The sequence below is a fragment of the Bombina bombina genome, chromosome 5 (genome assembly GCF_027579735.1).
Source record: "Bombina bombina isolate aBomBom1 chromosome 5, aBomBom1.pri, whole genome shotgun sequence".
Lineage (NCBI taxonomy): Eukaryota > Metazoa > Chordata > Amphibia > Anura > Bombinatoridae > Bombina > Bombina bombina.
This window is the reverse complement of record NC_069503.1, coordinates 1015064249-1015082201: the sequence shown is the minus strand read 5'-3', so window position 1 is coordinate 1015082201 and position 17953 is coordinate 1015064249. Positions and strand designations below refer to the sequence as shown.

General features: G+C 37.9%; 1 protein-coding gene across 1 annotated transcript in view; it reads right to left on the bottom strand.

The window, feature by feature from the left end:
• Positions 1–1321: 1321 nt before the first annotated feature.
• Positions 1322–17953, bottom strand: part of LOC128661095 (V-type proton ATPase subunit C 1) — a 229817-nt gene continuing 213185 nt past the window's right edge. Inside the window, exon 13 of the mRNA XM_053715264.1 lies at positions 1322–1908. Coding sequence (XP_053571239.1) covers positions 1813–1908 — 96 coding nt within the window. The 3' untranslated portion in view covers positions 1322–1812. The remainder of the gene's footprint in view (positions 1909–17953) is intronic.

The window sequence follows — 17953 nt, the reverse complement described above, 5'->3', positions numbered from 1 at the left end:
CACAGCCTTTGCTGCAGCTTTTACCTTCCTTGGGGGTTATTCACCACAGAAATAAGCCTTCTTGAAATCGTTTTTATGGCCACAGGACCCTCTCACATGAAGCTGCATGCACTGCTTCCAAAAGTAACTGCGCAACTGAGGCGCGAAAATGAGGCCTCCTCCCTCTGCATACCAGAGTGAAGGGGCCTTCCTGACTAGATTAGGTGTCTAAACAACTGCCAGGCGTAATAAAAACGTTCCCAAAGGTGTTTCAAAGTCACAAAACACTCCAAAAGTCATATAAATAATATATAAATCAATCGATTTAGCCCACAATAGTGTCAACCAGTATAGAGCCCATTTATAAGCCTTCATTCTGTTATGAGTCTAAGAAAATGGCTTACCGATCCCATAAGGGAAAATTACAGTCTTCTAGCATTACTATGTCTTGTTAGAAAAGAGACTAGTCATACCTGGAGCAGAAAAGTCTGCAAACTGTTCCCCCCAACTGAAGTTCTCTGGTTTCAACAGTCCTGCGTGGGAACAGCAATGGATTTTAGTTACTGTTGCTAAAATCATACTCCTCTTAACAGAACTCTTCATCACTTTCTGTTGTAGAGTAAATAGTACAAACCGGCACTATTTTAAAATAACAAACACTTGATAGAAGAAATAAAACTACAACTAACACCACATACTCTTTACCATCCCCGTGGAGATGCTACTTGTTCAGAGCAGGCAAAGAGAATGACTGGGGGGCGGAGCCAGAGGGGGGACTATATGGACAGCTCTTGCTGTGTGCTCTCTTTGCCATTTCCTGTAGGGGAAGAGAATATCCCACAAGTAAGGATGAAGCCGTGGACCGGACACACCAATGTAGGAGAAAAACTAAAAACAAGAAAAAAACTGTATGGGCTATATAAAAAGATCATCTACATAACATTTATGAAAAGAAAAATCAAGTGTATAATATCCCTTTAATGAAAACAATGAGATCTGCACCATCACAACAGAGTATTTCTCAGTAGACAGTCATAAATGTCTGGTGCAGCACCATGGAGACCACCCTCTTAAGGCCTCAAGCTACAATTTAACAAAAATCAAGGTGGCCCCTGCCCCTTTCTCAAGCTAATGTCCCTTTAAGACAGGGCTGATAAGTTATTCTATGGCAGCACAACAGAAATGTCTTGTATATTACAAGGTACTTACTGTCCCTTTAATTTGCAAATTTAAATTGTAATTAGTATCTGAAATAGGAGGAAACTATATGCAGGATTTGTCCCCACACTAAAATCCTAAATAGGCACCAATGTACAGAAGCAAATAAAACAAGGGAGAAAAATTACATTTGCACAGGTATATTTAATGCCTCCTGTGTTCTCTGACAGTGCTCACATACATTAAATATTATTACACATACTTTACATCACAACTCACATTTTTAAACACTTTATAAACAAAATACAGTGAATGGAATGGTATAAAACAGTTACACCATATGTTCTTGTAAACTATATGAGCTGTGATAACCAATGGAATCGATGCTTATCACCATATGAATTGGAAATAAAGTTATCTTTAACCCTTCATGCAGTCACTCTGATGCCTCCTGCACGTCAGGGGTTAAATAAATCGGTTTATAAATAGACTCTTCTCTGTGGACATTTCAAATTTTCATTAATTAAAAGCAACAATATTTATATCACATTATTAAAAAAGGACAACTATCATCAGGTAAGTCATCTCAAAGGGTATGAGAAGCAAGCACAAGGGGTTTAAGTTTGTCGCTGTACTTCAAACTCATTTCTGTTCAGACAACAGTGCAACTTTCTTTTACTTAAATTCAAGCAAATTACAGTCAATCTTGTAGTATACATATGGGTAGTACTCTTGCTGGCTGAGGTTTAATCCAGGAATATCCATTGGAGCCTGAAATGAAAAATGAAATAATAAATATACTGCATGCAGTAAAGAGCATAGTAAGCAAACGCTTATCATCCAAATATAAAAACTTACAATAAGCAAATGTCTTGTTGGTGCCTTTTTTGTTCATATTAATTTAGCACTAAGCAAGGGTGACAATTATTATTACTCTATATTGAGTTTTGTTGCTTATTTAGGGTGACCATATTGCCGCTTTAAAAAGGGACACATAAGAAAAATACATATGTAAGGGTTCTTATACAAAACGTTTATTTAAACAGCCCTGACATGAATTTTTCATGTGTCCCTTTTTAAAGCGGCAATATGGTGACCCTATGCTTATTGGCTCACACGATCTTGCACCAAGCAAAGACACATGATGAGGGTAGAATAAAGAAATAATGTAACTGTTTAGCGAGAGTTCTGACCACTTTAATACACAATCCATGTAAGCTCCCCTCTTATACAGTCTTACAGGATCCAGTTCCTTTTGCCTTAAACGGATATGAAACCCAAACAATTTAGTTTGTGATTCAGACAGAGCATACAATTTAAACTATTTGTTTTTACAATTTACTTCTATTATCAAATTAGCTTTGTTCCGATGATATTCTGTGTTGAAGAGATACCTAGGTAGGCATCTGGCGCACTACATGGCTGGAAATAGTGCTGTCATCTAGTGCTCTTGCAAATGGATATCATTCTTGTAAAACTGCTGCCAAATAGTGCTCCAGACACATGCATGTGCCAGAGCTTACGTCGCTGCATTTCAACAAAAGATACCAAGAGAATGAAGGAAATGTGATAATAGAAGTAAATTAGAAAGCTTTTATTCTCATGCTCTCTCTCAGGGGTTTCAATTCCTTCCTCAGGCCTCCCTAACAGGTCAGAAAATCAGGATTACATTGGGTGAGAGAAGGTTAATAACTATGGTTACTAATCAGCAGATTATCTCACTGTGCTCTAGTGTAGACATCCTGAAAATCTTACCTGTTAGAGAGGCCTGGAGCTGCAAAACCATGTTTTGAATCACAAGGGAACAAATGTGGGTTTCATGTCCCTTTAAGCCCTGCACCCTATAACCACTGCACTCAGATTTAAATAGTAAAATAATGAAAGTACATTACAAAGTTTTTTGATTATTCATAATTAAACATTCTATGGGGACTAAAATTTGCGTTATATGTCCCTTTAAAGTCACCCACCAAAAATGAATTGGACTTGGCCTATGCAGTCAAGTGCTGTACCCCACTCCCATATAAAGAGATTAGTGAAGCTGCAGTTTAGGACCCAATGACCTAAAGCTCTCCTGTCAGGTGAGATGATCTTAGAGGTCTCCTCAGTATGATAAGGTCCCTCAAAGAATGTTAGATGAACATCTCAAGGCAAAATTTGTGTTCCTAACTACGGAGAGTTCTCGGTGTGACGGAGTGACTCCTATTTTACAATACTGTCTAATAATACATCATACATAATAATCTGTTTGTTAATTTGCAATAGTGTTATTCTGAACTCTGCATACACTCACAGGGCTCCAATTATCAAGCGGCAGATGAAACTTGGGAGCTCTTTCAGTGCAGGCTGAAACCGCTAGTTAAATAACAGCGGTCATAAGGCTGTACTTATTAACCTCCAAATCATGCCAATCTGATTCACCTGGGGCAAGAGACAAAATTTGTTTGTATAATTTAAAATTCGGGCAGCGGATACTGCTAGCTTGTCCCAAAACGCAGGCAGAGTCTCGTGGAAGACATTCCCAGATAGGGTCACATGTATTAAAGGCCTTGCTGAAAAGGTTCTCAACTTGAGAAACTGTCTGCATAGCTTCAAAACAACCAGCAGTGGACCCTGTACGTGCACTGCCGTATGTAACATTACACACTCAAGCAAGTGTGTAATACCACCTGTCAATCATCACGAGCAGGCGTGTTTGGGGTGATTTCAATCCGATACAAGAGTGTGAGAATCAGTGGTCTGATGACTGCTGTTTCTTACAATGCAGGAAGCAGGCAAAGGGCTCAAAAGCAGCTTATGCTGCCTAATACATTGAGCCCATAGTCTCAGATATTGATCAGTGTGGTTTCACTCAGTTTCTTAAATATGCCTTTTCCACATTCTGTCTTACTTTTTAAAGTGCTATATATTGTATTATCATGTTCAATACTGAATATGTTTTCCAGTTTGTATTATTTAGCACTTTGGTTTACAAATTGTATTAATTTAGAATTCCCTTAATTGAAACCATCTGCCCAATTAGTTCAGCAAGCAAATTTAAAAAAAACCCCCCAAAAAAATCATTTGTTTACCTGATAAAATTAATTTGTGGGAAATATTCCCCTTCTGACCACTAGGAGGTGGCAAAATACATCCCAGCATACCAGAGCTTTAAATCTCCCCACTTTTCATCCTCAGTCATACATAGAGCCAAGTAGATGAGGGGAAAAAAGAAAGCAGGAAAGACAAAGTGGGGCAAAGAAGTGTTAAAACCAGTACTGCCACCACCTGAACAAAAAGAAAAAAAAGAGCAGGGCTTGTGGACTCCACCACCATGAAAGAAATTAAATTTATTAGGTAAGCATACTACATTTTATTTTCTTTCATCAGAATTTGAGAGTCCACAAATCATGTGTGGGAATCAATACCCAATCTGTGAAGTCCACGAGACCACTGTGAATAGAGTGGACATACAGTAAAGGCAGGATGTAACTTTTCAGGCACTACGGCTCTTAGAACTTTCCTGCCAAAGGCAGCATCAGAAGAAGCATACACGAAAGGCCCAAGAAGGTGCTCTAGCGGAATGCGCAGTAATGAGCTCAGAGGTAAGTTTTCCCCTTGTCCAAATAAGCCTTGCAGTTTAAAGCTTTAGGCGAAGCTGCTAAAGTAACAGCCATAGCTTTCTGACCTTTGCAATGAACAAAAAGATATTTTGTGGCTTAGAGCTCCTAAAACACCCAAGTTGTGGAGAAGACTCCTTAGAATTCTTAGGAGCTGGACAAAAAGAAGGAACCACAATTTCCTAATAGTAGTATCTGTAAATACCAACTTAGGAAGAAAAAAAAGAATAGTTTGTGAGAAGAAAAGCCTTACCCTGATAAAAAAAAAAAAAAATCAGAAAAGGAGGATTGCATGACAAAGCTGAAAGCTCAGAGACCCTTCTAGCTGAATAAATAGAAGAAAAAGAACCTTCCAGGATAAAAGTAAAAGGTCTAAGCATGCATTGGCTCAAAAGGAGGAGTTTGAAGAACCCTCACAACCAGATTAAGATTCCAAGGAATTTTAACAATTTTCAGGAATTTTAACAATTTTCTTATGAGACAAAATCTGACACTTCAGTCAGCAGGCTGATAAACCTTTATCTAAGCCTCCCTGCAAGAACTGTAAAAATTCTAAAAGAATTTCAGCTGTAACCATTGCGAGAACACCACACAAAGACAAGTTTTCCAGACCTTTACTCCTAGTCTGAATCAGGGTACCAATAACCTTATCAGAAAAACCTGAGACAGAATGAAGCTTTCAATCACCATGCAATCAAACTCAGAGTTATGAGATCATAATATTTTTTTATTTATATTTTTAAAGCCTTTAGAGAGAAGATTTTTTCTTAGACCAAGGGGCCTATTTATCAAGCTCCATATGGAGCTTGATGCCCCGTGTTTCTGGCGAGCCTTCAGGATTGCCAAAAACACAAGTTATGAAGCAGCGGTCTAAAGACCACTGCTCCATAAGCTGTCCGCCTGTTCTGAGGCGGCGGACAGACATCACCGAAAATCAGCCCGATCGGGTTGATTGACACCCCCTGCTAGCGGCTGCGAATCTGCAGGGGGCGATATTGCACCAGCAGTTCACCAGAACTGCTGGTGCAATGATAAATGTTGAGGACATGATCCGCAATATCGGATCATGTCCGCTCGCATCATGATAAATAGGCACCTAAGTCTCCAAGGCGGGCAAGAGGACATTGGCACCAGATCCACAAAACAAATCCAGCAGGGCCATGCCGGACCAATCAGAATTGCTGATGTTTGTTGCTGCTGGATTAAGCCATCACTCTGTATAGCAACACAAACTGAGGGGAAAAAGTAAATCGGGTCAACCAAGGGTCCACTAGGGCATCTATAAGACTCACCCGAGGGTCCAGAGACCTGGCACAATACTGAGGCAGTTTGCAATTCAAATGAGATCTGTCTCTGGTAGATCCCCAAGCCTTACAATTTGGTTGAAAACTTCCTGTTTTAGAAACCATTCCCCTGGGTGCAGAGACTGGCAACTGAGAAAGCCTGCCAGTTGTTCACACCCGGAATGTGGATGGCAGAAATCCTGCAATGATGGCGCTCTGCGCAACTGATGATGCAGGATACTTCCCTTATCACTAAGGAACTGCAAGATCTTCCCTAACGATTGACATAAGCCACTGCTGTAATGTTGTCCGAATGGAATTTCAGAAAAGGTTTGTGCTGGAGGTCGGGCCAACTCTAAAGAGTCCTGAAGATTGCATAGAGTTTCAGAATATTTATTGGTAACCTCTCCTGCTCAGCAGACTAAACCCCTTGCTCTCTCCAAAACCCCCTAACAGGCTGGCATCTGTGGAAATTACTACCCACACTGGCCAAAGATAGGAGTCTCTCTAAACCAAATACTGGTGAGAATGCAACAAAGTCAGGGACTGTCTTGTGATTTAGCAGAATCCTCTGAGACAGATCTTCATTGTCCCGATTTCATTAATGCAGCACCTGCAATTTTAGGGCCCAAAGATGAAATCTGCAAATGGAACCAAGAGACCCACAACTTCCATGTACTGAGCTATGGAAGGGAGAGGATTCAGCTGTAGAAGGCACAGGCCTGTTTCAGTCTCTGTCAGTGACAAAGACAGTCATGGAATAGATTATGAACCACAGAAAAGAAACACAGGTCTGAGGAGTTAATGAGCTGTATGAAAGGTTTATTTTCTAACCGTGTCACTGAATAAACTGAAGAGCCATCTAAGTGTGAGGCACAGTCAGATTATAGGAAGGAGCCTGAACCACAATGTCATCCAAGTAAGAAACTACAGGAATTCCTTAAGCTCGAACTACAGACAACAGAGCTCCCAGTACTTCTGTATACACTTTGGGAGCTGTAGCCAGATCAAAAGGGAGGGCAAACTGATAATGCTCATCTAGAGATACAAACCTCAGGAACTTGACATGATACAAAAATGAAAAAGAAAAAAGGCGAGGCAAGGCAAACAGGCTCAAAGTTTAAAACTTAACGTTTATTGCCAAAAACAATGTATAGGTAAAAAAATGCAAAGCAGTGCAAAATGAAGATCAGAGTGAGCTAGGACAGCAGAGTTCTAACATGTTTCAGCTCCAGCCTTACTCATAGACCGTACTGTCTCTAGCTCACAGCCCTCTTAAATTAAGCAATCACTGACGTAATAAACAGCATAGAAGTTTTTTTTAACCATTGCTAAGCCAATATAAAAGGAATCAAGGACACAAGGACAAATTAAATAATAAAGGACAAAAGTATGTGTAGCTAATAATATCAATGTTATTTGAATTTACAAGTATAGGAAAATAATAATGTAAGTAACCTAAAGAATATATAATCTCAATATTATCTGGCAAATACCTATACTAAGGAGTCTAAATATAATATTTATCTCCTAAATTTCAATGCCATAAATAAGAAAATATTCTACCAGAAGGTAATCAACATTATTAAAAACTTATCCTATTACAATTAATACAATGTATCAAGTTAAGCCACATATATTTTCCAATGGGATAGACAAGATGATGCAATCTTTATACTGATTTAAGGGTTAAGAATATATCATTAAAACAAAAAATATCCCTTTACCTTAAAATATAAACAGGGGGTACTCAGGGTATAAGAAAAAAACTCCCTAAGGATTGCATCATCCATCAAACACCACTTGGAAATATACTTTTTATTATCAATATGGACATAAGCCAGCAATAAGTTTCATATAGGTATTAAACAAGCTAATGTGTGAGTCTAACAATGTGTAAAAATTTAGTAAAGCCCTTAAATAACAAATGTGTTATTTAAATAGATACATTTCTGTAAATTTAACCAATAATGTATATCATAACCACTGTATTTAATTAATAGCTCACTGATAACCATAAAATAATCCTACATATCATATTTATCGCCAACAGTTAATAAGATCATTATGTATATTTAATCCCTCTGGTGCCCGAGTCTTGAGCTTAAAGATCCAAAATGCTTCACGTGTGCAAAGCATCCTGTCTTTATCTCCACCTCGTTTAGGGGTTCTAACCCATTCAATGACTTGCCATTGGAGTGTATCAATATTACCATTATGGCAATATTTGTAATGTCTGGCTACTTGAGAGTCTGGATCTTCAGATTTGATGTCATAAATATGTTCTTTAATCCTATCCCTGACTTCCCTTGTCGTGAGACCTACATATTGTTTTTGACAATCACGGCAAGTAACCAGATACACAACATAGGTACTCCGACAATTAGTACAGGTATCCATCATAAATACTTTCTGAGTAATTACAGACAAAAGTTTTGCCTGTTAATGTATATAAACATGCTTTGCATCTCGTTGCACCACATTTATAGTGCCCTTTACATTCTAACCAACTGACTTTTAGCTGGAGATATTCTCACCTCACAAGAGGCTAGGATATTACCGATAGTTGTGTTTTTTCTTGAAACACATCTGCACCCTGTCTTGATTACATCATAAAGTTCTTCATCACCTTTAAGGATTGGCAAGCAATCTTTTATAATATTAAAAATCTGTCCGAATTGGTTGCTATAGTTGGTCACAAATATAGGATAGTTTCTCATCTCTGATTTATTTTTGACTTTGCTAGTATGTAACATAGCATTCTTATCCATTCCAGCCACCATATTACAGGCTCTAGTTATCAAATGATATGGAAAACCCCTCTTTAAGAATCTCTCTCTAAATTCTTTTGCGGATATTTGATACTCTTCCAATGTAGAGCAATTTCGTCTGAGGCGAATAAATTCACCTTTCAAGATGCCAAATCTTGTGTGTTTTGGGTGCATACGTTTCGCATGTAAAATGCTGTTACCTGATATAGGTTTACGATGTAATTTTGTAATGATTTTATTACCTTCATTCTGAAGGGTTAAATCCAAAAACTCAATGCTCTGTTTGTCATTGATACTGGTAAAACTTAAACCCACATCGTTTACATTAATTTCATTTACAAATTCCTGACTTTCCTGCGGTGTCCCTTGCCAGATAATGAGGAGATCGTCTATGTACCTCTTGTACATCACAACCCTTCCCCTATGGCGACAATTCTCTCCATACACATGGGATAGCTCCCACCATCCCATGTATAAATTAGCAAAAGCAGGGGCAAAAGTTGCCCCCATTGCTGTTCCTCTCTTTTGGAGATAAAAATTGCTGCCAAAGGAGAAGTAGTTGTATGTAAGCAAGAAGTACAAGACTCCTAGGATAAAACTTTTATGTGTATTGGTGTAACCTGTAAATGTATCCAGAAAAAACGCAATTGCCACCATACCCTTATCCAATGGTATGCTTGAATATAAGCTAACGACATCAATCGTCATCCAGGAAAAACCTGATTCCCAGTTTATCTTTTCAAGCATGACCAGAAGATGCTTGGTGTCTTTCAAAAAATGAGGGCAAAATCCTAAACAAAGGTTGTAATATACTTTCCATCCACTTCCCCAAGGGTTCCAACAATGACCCAATACCCGAAACTATACATCAACCATTTCAGTATTTAGATCCTTAACTTCTGAATCCAAAGATTCAGAACTAATGATTTCATTTTTGAAACATTTATTAAGCGGTAGATTTCTTACGAAGTTATTGAGGTCAAGGATTGTTTCAGAGAGGTTAAAATCAGTAGATGGAACAAAGCCTAGAACACTAGTGGATACACTCCTCTGTATCCAGTATGATAGAGAGATTCAAAATAGTCAGATCTTGTATTTGTTCCTGTTTTTCTGCTGTTGTGTCTGGGGTCTCAACATGTACCTGTTTGATCCTACGTCTGCCCCCCCCCCATGTGGCCGCCTCCCTCTCAGATTTTGCTGGCCCTTCTGAAAAACCTGCATCTCATTAGATAAATTACCCACTTCAGGTATATTTAAAGTTGGTAACTGATATTTATTTGTATTAGTGTTAACTACTTGAGTTGTGGGAAGATCAGTAGATCTCAATATGCCTCCTACTGCCCCTGCAACATGTCGATTACTCTGAGCAAGACTATATGCATTATTACCCTCATTTGATGTACTAGAAGCAGTATATGAACCAGTTTTGTGCATAGCCACACTGGTGCTCTCATGCATAACCACGCCTGTACTAGGTGTCTCAAGAAGTATGGTAGAATTAGTGTTAATGTCCCTTTCTTCCCCAGATTCACCATTTGTATCGGAAAAGGTTACTCTTCTCCTTCTATTCCTAGATTTGGATCTGGATGATCTTGTATTAGACTTTGCTTGTTTCCAATTATACACCATGTTAAGTTTATAATCCAATGTGTCTCTTTCAAACGTCCCTTGCTTAGTCCCAATTTGATGGTAGAAATGGATTTATCCAGAATAGCATCCAATTGCAAATAATACTTATGTCCTGTAAACTTATTAAGTTCCTTCTGTAACTCCACAATTTCATCTTTCAACTGTGCATGTTGTTTCTCTTTGTACATAATAATGATACGCATAAGTTTGAGGGAGCAATCAGATAATATTCCATTCCAAGTATCTATAAAGTCATTATCAGTAACCTTAACTTGAAAGGATGGATGTTTTTTTAATTGTAATCCTCTTGGTATCATATTGAGGGATATATATTTTTCCAACTGTTCTAAGGTAGTTTTATATCCTTTTAATACTTCTGTATACATAGTACCATCAGAAACTAAATATTTGTTTTTAAATATTAATGAAAAAGTTTGGATTTCAGAATAAGTTTGGATTTTGGAATTCCGGATTTGGGAATATGTACCTGTACTGTTATGCAGATTGGCATTGTGCAACTTAAAGGGCACACTAAAGTCAAAATTAAACATTCATGATTCAGATAGGACATGCAATTTTAAACAACTTTCCAATTTACTTTTATCATCAACTCTGCTTTGTTTTCTTGGTAATTCTTTGTTAAAGGCTAAAACTAGGTAGGCTCATATGCTAATTTCTAAGTCCTTGAAGACCGCCTCTTATCTCAGGGTATTTTATTAGCTTTTCAAAGCTAGACAGTGCTAGTTCATGAGTGCCATATAGATAACACTGTGCTCACTCCTGTGGAGTTGTGCATGAGTCTGTACTTATTAGCTGGAATGCAAATTTGTAAAAAGCACTGATAATAAGGGGGCAGTCTGCAGAGGCTTCGATAAAAGGTAATCACAGAGGTAAAAAACATATTAAAAACAAAAAAGTGTTGATTATGCAAAACTGGGGAATGAGTCATAAAGGGATTATCTATATTTTTAAACAAACGTTTTCAAGTAGACTGTCCCTTTAACAACTCTATCTTCACAGTCAAGTTGCAATTACACACTGATACACAGAGGTGTAATTCCCTTTTATAGTGCAGCACTACACTGGAGTGTAATTAAACCATATGCATGGGAAAATGTCAATATTCTATTAAGAATTCCAAAGTGGCTCACTGAATCCTCCTTTCATTGTAATGAGCTGCTGTCTAATAAGTCCCTGCTGACTGATAAACCAGTCTAAGAGTAATTATATACGGACAAAAAGATTGTGTGTGTGTTAAAAATGCAGTCTGGATGCACAAGCCAGGAAAAACAGATCTGAAAAATCATGAAGATGTTCAAAAACCAGTATATATATATATATATATACACATATATATATATATATATATATATATATATATACACACATATACATATACATATACATATATATATATATATACACATATACATATACATATACATATATATATATATATATATATATATATATATATATACATACACACATACATACATATACACATATACACACGGTGGATATAAAAAGTCTACACACCCCTGTTAAATGTTTTAGGTAGAGGGAAGAAAAAATATAAAAATAAAATAATATGGTTGCATAAGTGTGCACACTCTTAAACTAATACTTTGTTGAAGCACCTTTTGATTTTATTACAGCACTCAGTATTTTTTGGGTATGAGTCTATCAGCATGGCACATTTTGACTTGGCAAAAATTTGCCCACTCTTCTTTGCAAAAACACTCCAAATCTGTCAGATTGCGAGTGCATCTCCTGTGACCAGCCCTCTTCAGATCACCCCACAGATTTTCAATCGGATTCAGTTCTGGGCTCTGGCTGGGCAATTCCAAAACTTTAATCTTCTTCTGGTGAAGCCATTCCTTTGTTGATTTGGATGTATGCTTTAGGTCGTTGTCATGCTGAAATATGAAGTTCCTCTTCATGTTCAGCTTTCTAGCAGAAGCCTGAAGGTTTTGTGCCAATATTGACTGGTATTTGGAACTGTTCATAATTCCCTCTAACTTAACTAAGGCCCCAGTTGAGGTAAAACAGCCCCAAAGCATGATGCTGCCACCATCATGCTTCAATTTGGGTATGGTGTTCTTTTGGTGATGTGCAGTGTTGTTTTTGCGCAAAACATATCTTTTGAAATTATGGACAAAAAGTTCAACCTTGCTTTCATCAGACCATAACACCTTTTCCCACATGCTTTTAGGAGACTTCAGATGTGATTTTGCAAAATGTAGCCTGGCTTGGATGTTTTTCTTCATAAGAAAAGGCTTTCGTCTTGCCACTCTACTACATAGCCCAGACATATGAAGAATATGTGAGATTGTTGTCACATGTACTTGCCAGATATTCCTGCAGCTTTAATGTTGCTGTAGGCCTCTTGGTAGCCTCCCAGACCAGTTTTCTTCTCGTCTTTTCATCAATTTTGGAGGGATATCCAGTTCTTGGTAATGTCACTGTTGTGCCATATTTTCTCCACTTGATGATGATTGTCTTCACTGTGTTCCATGGTATATCTAATGCCTTGGAAATTATTTTGTAACCTTCTCCTGACTGATACCTTTTAACAATGAGATACCTCTGATGCTTTGGAAGCGCTCTGTGGACCATGGCTTTTGCTGTGGGATGCGACTAAGAAAATTTCAGGAAAGCCCAACTAGAGCAGCTGAACTTTATTTTGGGTTAATCAGAGGCACTTAAAAACTTTCTCTGTGTGTTGTATTAATTTGTTTTGTAAATTTTCCCTATGGTTCTTGCACCCAGAACTTTCTGGGGTTAACTGCCTGTGACTCAAGGGACAGCACAGCTTCCTGTGAGTGCCCGTGAGAACCCAGGGTTGTGCATGTTACAGGGTCATGGGATGTGTACCCGGTCCGGTATGAGAGTGCAGTCCTCTTCCGTGTTTTGTATATGTCTAGGGTGATTACATAAGCCTGTGCACCCTTCCTTTGTTCCCTGTTTGTTTGGATTTGAGAGTTTGCATTGTGTGGCTGTTTAGGGTCCCAGGTATTGGAAAAGACCCCAATGTGGTACCTGGGCTTGTCCCATTTGGCCAAATGCGGTAGCTAACCTTTCCATTATGGCTTTAAAATCTTAGCTGAGAGCTTGTAAGTGAGTGCTGGACTTTCTCTGTGTGTTTTTTTTATATATATATATATATATATATATATATATATATATAATTTATTTTTTTAATATACAAACTTTATAGCATAGCATTGTTAAAAATAAATACAACTTCAGATATTAAGCTAGAGTCTGGCAAATGTATTTCAAATTTAGGAGCCAGAAAGAATATTTAGGAGTCAGACAAACATTTTAGAAGTCAGAGTATTTATTTATAGATATTTAGGTTAAATGCATTTTTTAAATTCTATTAGTTGTTAATGCAAAATTAACCTTAAGGCTAATACCTTAAACTATGTTCTGCCATGTTGGAACTTAGATTTTCCTCCTATCAATCTCTTCAGCGGAGGACAATTTGTAAAAGATATAAAGAGTATGCAAACAAGGCTGTGTGGAATAAAGGATCACTAAAGTAATTATCTAACAAGGTTTTCACACACCCTTGTTTGCACACATTTGTTTTATATTTGTAAAATTCTAGAAACCAAGACTACCCAGCTCCCAGGATTCATAAGACCAGTGTGGCCAAAGTCTGGGTTTGCTCTTGAATACTCTTTATTTCTGAAATTCATTTAACATCCCTAACTTATTTATTAAAAAAAAAATAAGTAGAATTAACATACAGGATTCAACAATCAAAGTTTAACTAATATAATGGCCCTTTTAAAGTTGTATTATAAAAGTGTATTATATATATTTTATTTTTTTTGTTTGTTTTTTTAACCAGAAGTGCATTTTCACAATACCAAGACACTAGGGCCTAGATTTGGAGTTCGGCGGTAGCCGTCAAAACCAGCGTTAGAGGCTCCTAACGCTGGTTTTGGCCGCCCGCTGGTATTTGGAGTCAGTGATTAAAGGGTCTAACGCTCACTTTTCAGCCGCGACTTTTCCATACCGCAGATCCCCCTACGCCATTTGCGTAGCCTATCTTTTCAATGGGATCTTTCTAACGCTGGTATTTAGAGTCGTTTCTGAAGTGAGCGTTAGAGCTCTAACGACAAGATTCCAGCCGCCTGAAAATAGCAGGAGTTAAGAGCTTTCTGGCTAACGCCGGTTCATAAAGCTCTTAACTACTGTACCCTAAAGTACACTAACACCCATAAACTACCTATGTACCCCTAAACCGAGCTCCCCCCACATCGCCGCCACTAGATTAAAATTTTTAACCCCTAATCTGCCGACCGCCACCTACGTTATACTTATGTACCCCTAATCTGCTGCCCCTAACCCCGCCGACCCCTGTATTACATTTATTAACCCCTAACCTGCCCCCCACAACGTCGCCGCCAGCTACTTAAAATAATTAACCCCTAATCTTCCGACCGCAAAGCGCCGCCACCTACGTTATCCCTATGTACCCCTAATCTGCTACCCCTAACACCGCCGACCCCTATATTATATTTATTAACCCCTAATCTGCCCCCCTCAACGTCGCCGACACCTGCCTACACTTATTAACCCCTAATCTGCCGAGCGGACCTGAGCGCTACTATAATAAAGTTATTAACCCCTAATCCGCATCACTAACCCTATCATAAATAGTATTAACCCCTAATCTGCCCTCCCTAACATCGCCGACAGCTACCTTCAATTATTAACCCCTAATCTGCCGAGCGGACCTCACCGCTATTCTAATAAATGTATTAACCCCTAAAGCTAAGTCTAACCCTAACACTAACACCCCCCTAAGTTAAATATAATTTACATCTAACGAAATAAATTAACTCTTATTAAATAAATTATTCATATTTAAAGCTAAATACTTACCTGTAAAATAAATCCTAATATAGCTACAATATAAATTATAATTATATTATAGCTATTTTAGGATTAATATTTATTTTACAGGCAACTTTGTAATTATTTTAACCAGGTACAATAACTATTAAATAGTTAAGAACTATTTAATAGTTACCTAGTTAAAATAATAACAAATTTACCTGTAAAATAAATCCTAACCTAAGATATAATTAAACCTAACACTACCCTATCAATAAAATAATTAAATAAACTACCTACAATTACCTACAATTAACCTAACACTACACTATCAATAAATAAATTAAACACAATTGCTACAAATAAATACAATTAAATAAACTATCTAAAGTACAAAAAATAAAAAAGAACTAAGTTACAAAAAATAAAAAAATATTTACAAACATAAGAAAAATATTACAACAATTTTAAACTAATTACACCTACTCTAAGCCCCCTAATAAAATAACAAAGCCCCCCAAAATAAAAAATTCCCTACCCTATTCTAAATTAAAAAAGTTACAAGCTCTTTTACCTTACCAGCCCTGAACAGGGCCCTTTGCGGGGCATGCCCCAAGAATTTCAGCTCTTTTGCCTGTAAAAGAATAAATACAATACCCCCCCCCCCCCAACATTACAACCCACCACCCACATACCCCTAATCTAACCCAAACCCCCCTTAAATAAACCTAACACTAAGCCCCTGAAGATCTTCCTACCTTGTCTTCACCATCCAGGTATCACCGATCCGTCCTGGCTCCAAGATCTTCATCCAACCCAAGCGGGGGTTGGCGATCCATAATCCGGTCCTCCAAAGTCTTCCTCCTATCCGGAAAGAAGAGGACATCCGGACCGGCAAACATCTTCTCCAAGCGGCATCTTCGATCTTCTTCCATCCGGAGCGAAGCGGCAGGATCCTGAAGACATCCAGCGCGGAACATCCATCCGGACCGACGACTGAACGACGAATGACTGTTCCTTTAAGGGACGTCATCCAAGATGGCGTCCCTCGAATTCCGATTGGCTGATAGGATTCTATCAGCCAATCGGAATTAAGGTAGGAATTTTCTGATTGGCTGATGGAATCAGCCAATCAGAATCTAGTTCAATCCGATTGGCCGATCCAATCAGATTGAGCTCGCATTCTATTGGCTGATCGGAACAGCCAATAGAATGCGAGCTCAATCTGATTGGCTGATTGGATCAGCCAATCGGATTGAACTTGATTCTGATTGGCTGATTCCATCAGCCAATCAGAAAATTCCTACCTTAATTCCGATTGGCTGATAGAATCCTATCAGCCAATCGGAATTCGAGGGACGCCATCTTGGATGACGTCCCTTAAAGGAACAGTCATTCGTCGTTCAGTCGTCGGTCCGGATGGATGTTCCGCGCTGGATGTCTTCAGGATCCTGCCGCTTCGCTCCGGATGGAAGAAGATTGAAGATGCCGCTTGGAGAAGATGTTTGCCGGTCCGGATGTCCTCTTCTTGCCGGATAGGAGGAAGACTTTGGAGCCTCTTCTGGACCGGATTATGGATCGCCAACCCCCGCTTGGGTTGGATGAAGATCTTGGAGCCAGGACGGATCGGTGATACCTGGATGGTGAAGACAAGGTAGGAAGATCTTCAGGGGCTTAGTGTTAGGTTTATTTAAGGGGGGTTTGGGTTAGATTAGGGGTATGTGGGTGGTGGGTTGTAATGTTGGGGGGGGGGTATTGTATGTTTTTTTTTACAGGCAAAAGAGCTGAAATTCTTGGGGCATGCCCCGCAAAGGGCCCTGTTCAGGGCTGGTAAGGTAAAAGAGCTTGTAACTTTTTTAATTTAGAATAGGGAATTTTTTATTTTGGGGGGCTTTGTTATTTTATTAGGGGGCTTAGAGTAGGTGTAATTAGTTTAAAATTGTTGTAATATTTTTCTTATGTTTGTAAATATTTTTTTATTTTCTGTAACTTAGTTCTTTTTTATTTTTTGTACTTTAGCTAGTTTATTTAATTGTATTTATTTGTAGGAATTGTGTTTAATTAATTTATTGATAGTGTAGTGTTAGGTTAATTGTAGGTAATTGTAGGTAGTTTATTTAATTATTTTATTGATAGGGTAGTGTTAGGTTTAATTATAACTTAGGTTAGGATTTATTTTACAGGTAAATTTGTTATTATTTTAACTAGGTAACTATTAAATAGTTCTTAACTATTTAATAGCTATTGTACCTGGTTAAAATAATTACAAAGTTGCCTGTAAAATAAATATTAATCCTAAAATAGCTATAATATAATTATAATTTATATTGTAGCTATATTAGGATTTATTTTACAGGTAAGTATTTAGCTTTAAATAGGAATAAGTTATTTAATAAGAGTTAATTTATTTTGTTAGATAAATATTATATTTAACTTAGGGGGGTGTTAGTGTTAGGGTTAGACTTAGCTTTAGGGGTTAATCCATTTATTAGAATAGCGGTGAGCTCCGATCGGAAGATTAGGGGTTAATAATTGAAGTTAGGTGTCGGCGATGTTAGGGAGGGCAGATTAGGGGTTAATACTATTTATGATAGGGTTAGTGAGGCGGATTAGGGGTTAATAACTTTATTATAGTAGCGCTCAGGTCCGCTCGGCAGATTAGGGGTTAATAAGTGTAGGC